This window comes from Anabrus simplex, chromosome 2 (genome assembly GCF_040414725.1).
Source record: "Anabrus simplex isolate iqAnaSimp1 chromosome 2, ASM4041472v1, whole genome shotgun sequence".
Classification (NCBI taxonomy): Eukaryota; Metazoa; Arthropoda; class Insecta; order Orthoptera; family Tettigoniidae; genus Anabrus; species Anabrus simplex.
The window spans coordinates 1,177,278,481-1,177,293,001 of NC_090266.1; the positions used below are offsets into that span (position 1 = coordinate 1,177,278,481).

General features: G+C 39.4%; 1 protein-coding gene across 1 annotated transcript in view; it reads right to left on the reverse strand.

The window, feature by feature from the left end:
• Positions 1 to 9,409: 9,409 nt before the first annotated feature.
• LOC136863387 (putative glutathione-specific gamma-glutamylcyclotransferase 2) overlaps positions 9,410 to 14,521 on the reverse strand; it is a 101,540-nt gene continuing 96,428 nt past the window's right edge. Inside the window, exon 3 of the mRNA XM_067139796.2 lies at positions 9,410 to 12,310. Within this exon, the coding sequence (XP_066995897.2) occupies positions 11,774 to 12,310 (537 nt within the window). The 3' untranslated portion in view covers positions 9,410 to 11,773. The remainder of the gene's footprint in view (positions 12,311 to 14,521) is intronic.

Sequence of the window (14,521 nt, forward strand, 5' to 3'; positions counted from 1 at the left end):
AGTGGACCCTGTTCCAGCCCTCGTACCACTTTTCAAATTTCGTGGCAGAGCCGGGAATATAACCCGGACCTCCGGGGGTGGCAGCTAATCACACTAACCACTACACCACAGAGGCGGACAAGAGTTTGTTTTACGTGCCGGTAAATCTGGAGCTGACGAATAATAATAATAATAATAATAATAATAATAATAATAATAATAATAATAATAATAATAATAATATTCTTGACGTCCGTTCACTTGTTACTGGTTTGAAGTTACACCGGGGTATCAAATTATGTCTCACTTGAGTTCTTTTACTTGCTGGAAAGCAACGATACAGAATTATCACATTTAAACTCAATTAAATGCCACCGATCTCAGCTGGGATCGAACCTTCATACCACCGGATCGATTCGTATTGAACCGCCCAACTTGGACTCGGAAAGCCAGGGCTATACTGTCTGGGACACTGAATCCGGCATTATTATTATCATCCTCGCCTCAGCTCGCAAGATCGTTAAGGCGAGTCCCATTGGTGGAAAACTTTATCACCGTCAGATGCTTGGCCGGCAGGATAATTGATGGAGTAGTATACAATTTCTAACCACTAGATGGCGTGCCAAAAGCCTAGACTCAATTCCAAACCTCTCCGCATTGTTCATATGCAGTGAGTGGTTGATAGTGATTCGTCCGTCGGATGGCGGCGTTAAGCCTTGAATAGGCCCCTTGGTGTTATTCGACAGGACTAAGATATGTGTCGACACCACATTTCTCCCTATTCCTACCTCATTATCATCAACTTCTCACGCGGAGGTCACCCATGGACGTCAAGCGGAAAGACCTCCACCAGGCGAGCTGAATATGTCCTCGGTCATCCTCAACTCATGGCTTAGTGTCAACACGTTTCCTGGATGGTCAGCGTACTTCCCTTCGGTTCATAGGATCCCGGATTTGATTCCCGGCCGGGTAGGAGATTTTAATCGCTTTGGATTAATTATTCTGGCTCGGGGACGGAGTGTTTTGTGTCTGTCCCAACACTCTGCTCTTCATATTATACCCTTGGGCCAAGGTCATGGGTTCAATATTCAGACAACACGCCACACTATCAAACACAACAGAGAAACGCCATGGTGATCATTTCCCTCCATATAGGGTTGGCATCAGGAAGAGCACCTGGCCCTAAAACAGGATCAAACCAACAGTTCGAAACAATGACCCCACAGGTGTGGGAATTGCGGTAGAATAAGAACAAGAATAAGAATAAGTGATGTAGTTGACTAGTTTTTTTTCTGTTACAATATAGCAGGTTCGATCCCAGCTGAGATCGGTGGCATTTAATTGAGTTTAAATGAGATAACTCTGTATCGTTGCTTTCCAGCAAGTAAAAGAGCTCAAGTGAGACATAATTTGATACCCCGGTGTAACTTCAAACCAGTAACAAGTGAACGGACGTCAAGATAATAATAATAATAATAATAATAATAATAATAATTATTATTATTAGTATTATAATTATTATTATTATATTATTATTATTATTATTATTATTATTATTATTATTATTTGCTGGACAAAGCGCAGGCGGGGCAGTTTCTTCTTCCCCTGGAACTCTGGTTTTCCTGTCATCTTTCATTCCGCAACACACTACAATATAATTTCATTTCATCTGTCAGTCATTCATTAATCATTGCCCCAGAGGAGTGCGACAGCCTTCGGCGGCCGGCAAAATTCCCGTCCTTGCCGCTAGATGGGGCTTCATTCATTGCATTCCTGAGCTGGTCGAATGACTGGAAACAGGCAATGGATTTTAATTTTTATTTTCAAACTGTTGGACAAAAATCTTTCACCGTTCAAATTTTTCTCGACCATTTGAAAAACATGCTCGATAGAAAGGAGAACCAAAATACACAGGAAAACCTTACCTTTCCTCTACCTCGTTCTAATCATGTTTATCAAATTGTAGTCGAAATTTTGAACGGTGAAATATTGTCGTCTAATAGCTTGAACGGTGTGTTGTTATTATTAGTTAGTTTACAATTGGATTTACGTTGCACTGACTATTGTAAATGTAGTAGTTATCATAGGTAAATTTGTCCATTTGTCCGGCTCCATGGCTAAATGGTTAGCGTGCTGGCCTTTGGCCACAGGGGTCCCGGGTTCGATTCCCGGCAGGGTCGGGAATTTTATCCTTAATTGGTTAATTTCGCTGGCACGGGGGCTGGGTGTATGTGTCGTCTTCATCATCATTTCATCCTCATCACGGCGCGCAGGTCGCCTACGGGAATCAAATCGAAAGACCTGCATCTGGCGTGCCGAACTTCTTCTCGGACACTCCCGGCACTAAAAGCCATACACCATTTCATTTCAGGTAAATTTTAACACTTCTTTAGTGTTAGTCACCTCCTCTATCTGGACATTATCCTTATAACCAACAAACTTTACATACTGCTGACTGAATACTTCTGCCTTTTGAAGATACTCGCATGCACACTCCCCTTGTTCATTAACAATTCCTGGAATGTCCATCTTGTAATTTGCTTCTTCTTTAAAGTACCTTCCATTTTTCACTAAAATTTGTATGACTGCCAATTATGTTTGTCCTCATGTTATCCTTAGCTGACTTCTTTAATACGTTCAACTTCCTAGTAAGTTCCTTCAATTCCTCCCTACTTCCACAGCCATTTCCAACTCTATTTCTTTCCAAAATGCACCTACTTCTTAGTCTCTTTACATATCTGTTTAATATAGTGGGTCTTTGCCACTCTTTACTATCTTTAAAGGTACAAACCTGTTTTCACATTCCTCAACAATCGATTTAAACCCATTCCAGAGCATGTTTACATTTTTATGTGCCGTTTTCCACCGATCACAGTTACTTTTTACAAATTCCCTCATACCTCTCTTTCCATCACATGTATTTTTAACTACGACAAAAACAGCTAGGTGATCACTATTACCATCTATTACTCCGGTTTCTCTATAGAACTCGTCTGGTTTTACTAACACCAAGTCCAGAATATTCTTCCCTCTAGCTGTTTCTATCACTTCCTGAATCAGCTGTCCTTCCTATATTAACTTATTTTACCTTCCCAATTGACGTTTGGTAAATTGAGATCACCTGCTACAATCACATCCCTTTCCATATCGTTTCCCACATAGCTGAGTATCTTATTAAATAAATCCGTATCAGTGTCAGCGCTACCCTTCTCCGGTCTGTACACTCCAAAGACATCAACTTACTTATTATCTTTAGATTGTGAGCCGTACACCTAGAATTTCATGTTTTTCAGCTTTAACTTCTTCATAGCTTAAATGCATTGGTCCCTCTCCCTAAACTGCTGTCATATAACAAGATGTGTGGTTACGGGCTAAAAACCAGCAAAAATCGTGAGCGCCACTAATACTTCTTTGCGAGTACACCGAATGGACCCGTAAAACGAGGACAGATATGAGGAATATGTACCTTACAACAGGAGGCACATACAGACCAGGAACAGGTATTGTGTAGGCTGGTAACTGCGTGCTATATGTCAAGCCTCGCAATAGCTCGTTTGGCAGAGGCGCGGGGGAGTTGTAATAGTGGACGGTGCTCGAGGGTTCGGATCCCAAGCAAGTATACATTTATTTCTTTACAGCCAGTTGACTGTGATGTGGCAAGGTTGTATACTTGATGGATTACACAGACTGATTTGTTTATTTGACCCTGAAAAAGGACATTGGTATGATGGCATATATTGGCTACTCATTTTGCGATGCACAAGGAGATTTCAAAGGAATGCCTTAATATAGAGAGAACAGAAGGTCACTAATATCTCCCTTAATATTAGTCTCATCGGTATAATGCGCAGTAAACAGTTATTTCCCATCATATATTACCTGTACATTTTTGTCGTACGACAAATACCGAAATGAGGAGTCTTTGCTGTGGACGAAGCGTACTAGGCAAGGGCAAGAATTAGTGGTATCCGGCAGACATGTCTTCCTGTCGGCCCGACCATATCAGACTTGCTACCTGCGCCATTTCGATCTTCGTGTTCATCGCGTGCGGTCGCACTGACCTTAGCAACACCGCCATTGTACCGCAGTGTTGGAACTAGTGGGGACGTAGCGACTCTGTTCAGAGCAAGTGCTATGACATTAGTACTCTATTAAACCGAGCACGGAACAGAGTACAAATTTGTAATTTTCAGGCAAAAGTTTATATTAATTATCGGCGCTAGAGAAGATTGCTCGATATTATTACTTGAATATGGGACAAAAGTGTTCCATAAAGGATGTGATTATTAACCAAATGATATCTGATTATTTGAAACTTAAATCTAACCTCACATGTCAGGTATGTGGTGAACAGTGATACAGTATGTAGTTCAGGGCACCAATAACCTCCCGTTTTAGAAATATTCACCTTATTGAAAATCGTGGCGTGCAAAGAGGCTATTAGGCAACTATCACATTTGTCGTACGGCAGCTCAGTGTTAAGGCGCAGGAATCAAATTTTACGTACCCAGATTCGAAACCCGCGTTGACCATGAAGGGTTTTTCCTTCATTATTATACGATTTTGGGTTTGTATACTGCCAACATGTATGATACAACGCCCATATCCATATCCTGAATTCAGATTTGGAAGATGAAGTCTATGCAGCATTGTCATGAAGTATATATACTGTATTTTCAAATATATCATAGCCATCAACATTATAATAATGCGGTATTAGAGAAGAATGATGAAGGTGGGATGGATATAACAGATAATTAATTAAGGGATACTCAATCGAATTGGTGAGAGGAGCAAGTTTGGCGAAATTCGACGAGAAGAAAAGACAGAATGATAGGACATCTTAAGAGACCCAGGACTTGTTCAGCTTTGTTAGGGAAGTGTAGGCGGTAAGAACGGTAAGGGTAAACCAAGGCATGAATATGACCGACGAGAGTACGGTACGTACTGTAGTTACGTAGTTAATTTTTTACAATTGGCTTTACGTCGCACCGACACGGATAGGTCTTACGGCGACGACGGGACTGAAAAGGGCTAGGAGTGAGAAGGAAGCGACCGTGGCCCTAATTAATGTACATCCTGGTGTAAAAATGGGAAACCACAGAAAACCATCTCGAGGGCTGCCGACAGTGGGGTTCGAACCCACTATTTACCGAATGCAAGCTCACAGCGGCGCGCCTCTAACCGCACGACCAGCTCGCTCGGTGTGAAAAATGTTAGCATAGGAGAGAATGGCATGTTCAGCTGCAGCAAACCCACACAAAAAGCAAACTTTGCTCTTCATTATATTTTTCACAATTACTACTCCGAAAGAACCTCCGTGGCTCAGACGGCAGCGCGTCGGCCTCTCACCGCTGGATACCGTGGTTCAAATCCCGGTCGTTCCATGTGAGATTTGTGCTGGACAAAGCGAAGGTGGGACAGGTTTTCCTCCGGGTACTCCGGTTTTCCCTGTCATCTTTCATTCCAGCAACACACTCCATTCTCATTTCATAGCATGTATCAGTCATTAATAAATCACTTTGGGAGTGGCGACCCCATCGTACTATCAGCCTATATCTGCTTCATTCATTCCATCCCTGACCCGGTCAATGATTGGAAAACAGGTTGTAGGTTTTCATTTTCACTACTCCGAAAGTTCATGTATATAGAGCTTTTCATCTTTATTTTTAGCAAAGGCTGCTTTATTATTTTTGCCAATGCATGTACCGTATAAAAAACGAAATCAACGCAACACACACGTCTATGTAGTTTCTTCAAATGATCCCTGTATTTTGTAAATATTGCCACATAATAAATTAATGATTTTTAAATCTGTAATATGTAGAGTTTTATAAGAAAACGGTACATTACTACTACTACTACTACTACTATACATATGCGAGCCAATGTTCCAGTCTCTAGTGGAAGTTTTATGTAATACCCTTCCTGTATTTACTTTCGCACGAATGGATGTGAGAAATGAACTTTTTAGGGTAACAATTGTGAAAAATAAACATGAGTACACATTCAGTTCTTTTTCCGTACGTTGCGTACAGTCTGCCGACGTTTCGAATATATTGCAGTATTCTTTGTTATAGCGACGGAAATAACCCTACTCGATCCGAGGTTATCAGTGTGATGCTGCCTGGGAGACTGATTACCTCGGATCGAGTAGGAGTATTTCAGTTGCCTTGACAAAGAATACTGCAATGTATTCGAAACGTCGGCAAACTGTACGTGATTTACAGAAAACAAGACGGTTCAGTCCGGAAAAAAACTATATACCGGTAATTCTACACACCCTGGAAGCTTCACTTCTAAGATAAGAGTACACATTATAAAAATTAAACATAAAGGGTTCAGGGGAATCTTGTTTTCTGACCCGGGTTCGTGAAACGTATTTCCCGCTCCTTAGCACTGAGCTGCCGTACGACAAATTTGTAGCATTTCGTAACAGCTACTTGACGATACCATTTTCAATGTCTTGACTATCTACCATGGAGAATTATTTCAATTATCTCTTTTCTTCTGGCAGATTATGCCGCAATCTGGATTTTGGGCGAGGCGGGTAAAAATTAGGACTTTCAGGAAACTAAACCAAAAATTATGCAGATGGTCATTATTACCCCTTAAACGGAAAGGTGTACGAAAATGTCGCCAAAATAGTCGATGTAGAGGCACACAGTCGTTACGATTTGATTTACATAGATAAGGAATCTGCTCCATGGAAAACACCTTTTGGACTATGTCCGCTGGACTTAACCTGCAAAACTGACCATTCATGATATCTCCCTTATTAATCCTCCTGACGAAAAAATGCACATGAAAAAAGTTTTAGAGGTGGAATTCCATCACGTTTGGTCGATTTCCAGTCAGGTTGGTCTTGTTCTGTATATATTGTGGAAGAGTAAAATCACCATTTCGGTTCCCTATATACCGCCCGTCCATTCCGGAACATGAAATGATATTGACTTTTAAAACCTACCTTTGGACAGGTGGATGCATCACTTGAAAATGTCATTACATCTCTCCAGAGCGCAAATAAATCTGTGATATACAGAGTATGGTGTCTCCTGGTGAAGATCGAATTATAATCTCAATCCTTTCCAGAATTATTGTATTAACTTCAGGATGGTAGGCAGAAAATGAGCACTACATTTCAATTTGGGTTTTCACATTGCCAAGCACCCATACCCATTTCCTGAATTGGGATTTGAAATATATGTCTACTTAGGACTGTCCTCAAGTATACAGGGTTCTCGGGAACAATGCGAACTGGGTATATGAGCGTTAGAGGATTGGTCATACTGATAATTTGAAAAAAAAAAATTCGATATCTTACGCCATTGTAATTTTATCACCTGCTAATGTTAGTCAATCAAATCACTCCGCGGGCAAATTCAAATGGGATTTGTGAGGTGGTGTTTCTAAATCTCCACGTGTCTTAAAGACAGATTTCAGAGCCATGCCAAGAAATGACTACGAAACACAAACACATCGTGGCTTTCAGTTGGTGTCACCATAGCATACTTGCTGTGGTGCGATCATGGCAGGTCAAACGTGCGTGTTCAAATCGCTCTCCCGGCGAAATAATAAGAATTCTTGTGCTCTCGATTAGTTATTAAGCCACATGCAGATTTTGCAATACCACCTCGCATAGCTCATTTGAATTTTCCGACGAAGCGATATGATTGGGCAAGCTCAGCAGCTCATTAATAAACTGCTCGAGATACAGAATTATTTTTTAAAAATGATTTATCAGTTTGACCAACCTTCTAACGCTCACATACTCTGTTCACGTTGTTTCCGACCACCCTGTATTTCTGTAAAAATATAACGTAGCTATCAACATTTTGACAGGATGTTTTAGTGAAACTGCAATGAATATTTTGCAGAATTTCAGATATATCGTCGCGAAATTTGTGAAAAGAATCTTGCGATTGGTACACGTACATCATATGAATTTTACATATGCCTGTAAAGCAGCCCTGTCAATACTTCCCAGTATCCACTCATTTACTTAGTAACTAAGGGAAAGAAAAGTGAAATACAACTGGCCAAATTTACAGTAGTGAAATAACATATAAAACTTCAATATTTAGAAAAAAAGTTTTTATTCAAGTACTGAAAAACGTACAAATCTTGTTTATCACAAGATATAGCTTTTTTTATGTCATTGTTAATAACATTTCATGACTGATCACACACTGTACTGTGTATTTTTAAAATACATGGTAAGGTAATTTGAAGAACACAGGGGTCATGAAACAAATTTAAAATCAATATCATTGTAAAATATGCTGACAAATATCGTTCCTTGTATAATGTATGCCTCCTTGTCTTGAAACACAAACACTTTCATACAAATTTATGCCAATGTAGACCTACTGACTATAAAATACACATTGTATATTAATTTACCATCGTACAAAAGGAGCCAAGTACCAACACATCAAATTTCAATATAGACCACTACCATTTTATTATTCCTACTATAACTTACACATTTTTAGAACTGTCCAACATTAATTCAGCTATATCTGACCAAAGAAGGTGAATGTTTCTCCACAATATTTTGTTTACATGCTCAAACAGCTAAATAAGTAGTTTTAAATTATCATAGGAGTATTTATTTCCGGAAACTTCATGTAAAACTTAGGTGGATTTCCTTCAAACCTACTGGATAAAAGTAACACCAAATTTGGTCAGAGAGCGCTGTCTGGAGTTCGTTAAGATGAATTATTCTTAACTGGTTATTTCCCACGGAAAACATATCTAACGTTTAGAAGTTAAATGTTGGTCATTTAACAACGTTGTTCAGAAATGACACTATGTGCTGTAACTCCAGTTCTTTGAAGGACAGTCCTAAAACTTACAGATCGTTTGAGAGAATATTAAAAGAGAAACAGTTTATATAAAAAGTGAATTAAAGACAAGCATCGTTAAGTTAATCACTTAAGATATAACTGTAGTTCCATTTGCATATATTAATACATTAGCATTTGCAGTCCGGCCATTCTTTCCAGCGTAAAAGACCCCTTTCTATATTTTTAAATTTCGCACCGACTTAAAAGACAGGTTTTTTCATTCTTGACGCTACATAAGAGAACGTTTGGTTCTTAGCTTCCTTTAGCGACCTAGCTTAAAATACAGGCAGTCACCACCGAACATTTCACTCGCTCCAAGCTGTCTAATACAGCCAGACTGAAAGGTTTTGACAGGACTGCTGAATATAATTTTGGCACAGCATTGTACACAGTTATGTTCTTATATTTATTATACAGATACTTTAAGCAATTAGTAACAAAGATTACGAGCGGGGTGGGAGTGTGGAAAAGAATGGAAATGCTCCTCTGATACACCAAGCGAGTCTTTCATAGTTTGTGTGTTGCCGTACACATGGTACTAAACAGCTACATATAGAATGGGGGAGTGAAATGAATGTTGATTATTTATTTATTTATTTATTTATTTATTGCGAGGAACTGCACGATTTTAAGAACTATCTCATAATGGAAATACTGATGAACTGGAGTTGCACCGTGAAAGATAGTGGAACCAGCTTCAGCTCCAATTTTTGCACTTCTCTAATCGACTTTAGTTAAAAGAGATATTCTAGCAAATCCAGATATACCTGGTACATTCACCTTTTCTCTTACGTTTCCACTATTATAGACCCGGTAGCTTAAGAGTTCCCTAATTGTATAGAAGAGCAGTAGAACTTGTCTACTTTGTTCACTAAGGTGATATGTCTCACAGTTTAATTTCCAGATATGTGTGCGGAATATACTGTATAATCTGATTTCTAAGAAGCAAGTAATTGTTGTAACGAACTGAATGTTGCCTCAAATTTTACTATGAAAGACGGCTAAGACTAAGTGGATTCAATTTTTGTTTTAGTATTTCGTCGCTGCGTGAGGAATACCCCGTATTCCACAATGCTCTTCCTGTCCACCATCCTCCTCACGACTGTTCACGCCTCCCAGCCACACGTGGATATGCAGTCCATCAGAACAACGTTCTTTGTGTTTATTTCCTGTGCTAATATGTAAAGGAAAATTAACGTTAAATGTATTATACTGAAAATATACATCCCTATAGTAAGGTACGAATCGGCATAGGAAAATGATTGCAACGAAAAATGTTCTAACGGACTGCATATCCTTGTGTCTGGGAGGCGTGACCAGTCTTAAGGTAAATAAATGATAGAAAGAGCATTGTGGTGTATGCGATATTACTCCCACAGCAACAATTTATTTATTTACATATGTTGTAACTACAAAATGTGTGTCTTTTAATGTTAGCGCCAATGATCATATTTTACATTTGATCATTCTGGAACTGCACTCACTGCATGTTACAGACTTAATAACAACTTAAAAATGGAAATCCATTTTAAAAAATGTGGCACATAAAAAACCCGCTGCGATTTTAAAACTACTAATAATACATAAAATTTTAACTTTATGTAGGCCTACGTATTTCTAAAACACATAAGTCACCCGTAATCACAGCAAATTTTGTCAGTTTCACGCCTCGGTGACTAGCTTTACATAGTTTCTGACTTCACGTTTAATTACTAGTACAGTTAACATATTTAGCGGTACATATAAGCATCAGATTACAACTAATCTTTCAGTCTTTAATTGGGTTATTCCGGATGAAATCTCTTAAGATTGCGAAAATAGAAGTCAGATGTAACAGAGCGAAACGAAAGAATTTTAGACTGCTCTGCCAACTAAAGCATGGAAATGTGCGAGTTCATCACACACACTTGACACGAGTATCAAAGGCCGAACAGTTCAAACTATGATCCTGTTACTTCACAAATATCACGCATGTCTTGAGAGCGAGGAACCCGTGTTTCTTCAAGGTAAAATAGTTATTTTCGCCAATACTGTTGACATGTCAACAACACCTGCATGAAAAGCACTCATACGTGGAATGAAATAAACCCAACGTACAAGTTAAGACCAGCAAATGCAACTGTGACCATCAGTTAGGCCTAGTCCCGAAAACTAAAAACAACGCACGACATTTAAAAAGTATAACAATAATGATGCCAGTTTTGACCAGCAAAACTCATTGTGTAATATTTTAATCTAAACTGAATAACAGCGTTCTGGTAACTTGTTCAGTAACAGGCTGATAATCGACATTCATTTGGCATCTTAATAACACTGATGGGAACTTCATGGAAGTTGTTTAACATTTCTCCTTGCTTTCGGGCCCATGGGATGATTGAGAATATCATATTCACTCACCTTGAGGAAGAATATTTCCTATTGAGGTAATGATGTAACAGATGTTTCAGCTTTTAGTGCTCGTCAAGTTTCCTTGCAATGACAAGTAGTATTATTTCTTTCGAAGTTAACAAGGAAAACAGGAATATTAAATGTTATGACCCAAAGGAATAATTCTTCTCTCAAGAAATGAATTCAAAGAAGCAAATTTTCTTCCTCTTGCGTTATCACACTATTCGATAGAGAGAAGGTTAATTACAACCGATGTATTTCCATGATCAAAGGGAAAGAATTTGTTCGCATATAAAGCGAAAAGTCTTTCAAGTTTCGAAGCAATTCTCTCGTTTCATAGTGTTCTTTACGGACACTGCATGGATCCTGTCAAATTTTACCGCCATTCCCAGGCACGGATCGTAGTCCTGAATTGTAGCAACAACTGAACAGGCATTAATATCCCCCACGAGACATAACTGTGGAGTTCTTAGTTTCTTTGAGCTGCATTCACTGATAACCAATGCTTCGACTTCATTGGTAACAGATACACCATAAAATAATACAGTAACATAAGATCATATATTCAAGCAACGAAGTTTCTTTGGTGGCATTCGCGAAGTGTACTGGAAGGAACCTGGACGAGGAGCAGGTTCTCCTCCGACAGCACCTTCTGCTTCGTCCGATGAACTTTCTGAATCCGAATCAGAGCGTAGAGGAGCCACATCAGGCCCCATCAATGTGGCAAGGCAAAGGCGCTTCTCTTTAATGAATGTGCGAATGAGTATTTCAAGGGAGAAGAGATGTTCATCCTCAGCATCAGGGATGTGTTCCCGCATGAAGTTGGCTAATCTCAAGACGTATTCGACGTTGTGTCCGCTGGGACCGAACGAGTCCACAATCTGGCGGGCCATGTCCGTCAGGGGAGCATCTCCCAACCAATGCTTGTTTGTGGGCGTCGCGACGTACAGAACAGCAAGGAAGGGTTCGCGCTGTCCTCGGGGGTAGAATGTAGTTAGCTGTGTTAGATAGCCGCCCAGCTTGCATTCTCGCGCATCCAGGTAAGGAAGGGCAGCTTCACCTTTGATTTGGAAGGCACGTCCCCAAACCACACCCTGCAAAAGAAGAAACAAAACATTAGCACCTCAAATTTAAATGGGAAGTGAACTAAGACTATCAAAAATACAGATCAGGTACAAATATCTCAGAAGTCTAACTTCTACGAATATCAATGGACAAATATGTACGGCCGTACATCTGCTAACAATGATTAATTAATCTCTTGTGTCAAGTCGGTCGAAACAAGGATATCGGTTCATATTCATTAAGGGGCTAGAGAAAACGTGGTCGTCAGCTCTGTGTACTTTGTGGGTTCATGTGTATATGTGAGAGATTATTATTATTATTATTATTATTATTATTATTATTATTATTATTATTATTATTATTATTATTATTATTTTAATGTCTCTTAAATTCCAATAAATTTAGAGATGTGTTTAAATTTTCTACTGCAGGCGTTTCTGAACGTGCCAGAAGATGACAAAGAATTGTCTCACTTAAACACAGCGAAACACCACCTATTTCATCCGGGATGGAACCAGTTATCTTGGGAACAGAACAACAACGACTAAAAATAATATTACTGGTTTTAAGACCGAACGAATACATTTCTCGGAGGGTTTTGAAGACGCCGAGGTGCCGGAATTTTGTCCCGCGGGTGTTCTTTTCAGTGACAGAAAATGTATAGATAGGAGAATGGCGTATTTAAGCACCTTGAGATACCAACGAACTGAGCCGTGATCAAACCTGATGACTAGGGCTCAGAAGACCAGACTCCACAGACGGAGGCATTCAGCCCGGCCTAATAAAGCTGAGAGTGGAGGTATAGTGTATTTGAAGCCGTATTTTTCACCTATGCTTGGCTAGGCTTCTAGGTTATAAACTCTTTACGTAATAATGTTAAAACTTCATAAATAAAAGGCAGTCTTAAGAAAATAAAAAAAATAAAAAGTGGCGTGAATTTTAATAGAAACTACGATGAACACTCAGCCGAACAGTTGACTAACGAAATTCCTATACTGCATTACAAGTGAAATACGATTTTAATACAGGAAATATACCGGGCGAGTTGGCCGTGCGGTCAGAGAAGCGGCCTTAATTAAGGTACAGTGCCAACATTTGCCTGGAGTGGAAATGGGAAACCACGGAAAACCATCTTCAGGGCTGCCGACAGTGGGATTCGAACCCACTATCTCCCGGATGCTTTTTATTTTTTTATTTTCTTAAGAGTGCCTTTTATTTATGAAGTTTTAACATTATTACGTAAAGAGTTTATAACCTAGAAGCCTAGCCAAGCATAGGTGAAAAATACTTCTTCAAATACACTATACCTCCAGAGCTTGCATCCGGGAGATAGTGGGTTCGAACCCCACTGTCGGCAGCCCTGAAGATGGTTTTCCGTGGTTTCCCATTTCCACACCAGGCAAATGTTGGGACTGTACCTTAATTAAGGCCACGGCCGCTTCATTCCAAATAGGTCTTTCCTATCCCATCGTCCCCATAAGACCTATCTGTGTCGGTGCGACGTATAGCCACTAGCAAAAAAACTACAGGAAATATCCATAGAGTTTTATTTTCGTAAAAACTTCCATTAGTAGGTTGGATTCATCCTAACGGAAATATATAGCTAAATATAATAGATCAATTTCACGAACAACTAAGGAACCACACAATTACTCAATTGGCAATACGTTTTCCGTGTGTATTAAAAAATCTATGGTATCATTGGCTGAAAACTGATATTGATAAAGAAAGGATAAAGATATTTTACAATTAGAAATAACCAGTCTTCGTTATTTGCATGAACAAATTATGCAAGTGTATTTGCAGCACACAGGAATTATTTCGCCTGAGCGCAGTTGTTCAGTAGCAAGTAGATCAGAACATTACAAGGTTAAAATCACATTCGAAGATATAACATTTTTAAGAATAAAGGCCATGATGTTTGAAATCTACACCGTCATTCAACTTTATTGGTCTATATTAAATGATTGTTTGATTAATGGAATTAACTCCTACTGACTTATAATGGTGTGTGGCCCCCGGCAGGTCTTTCGATTTGACGCCGTATAAATGACCTGCACGTCTGTGAGGATGGAGCCCTATCTAAGATGAAATCTAATGCTGAAGACGTCGCAAACCCTCAGTCCCCGAGCCATAGGAATTAACTAATGAATGTTAAAATCCCCGACCCGTTCGTGAATCGAAGCCGGGACCCCTTGAACGAAAGGCCAAAATGCTAACCATTATTGAGGTGAATGGCC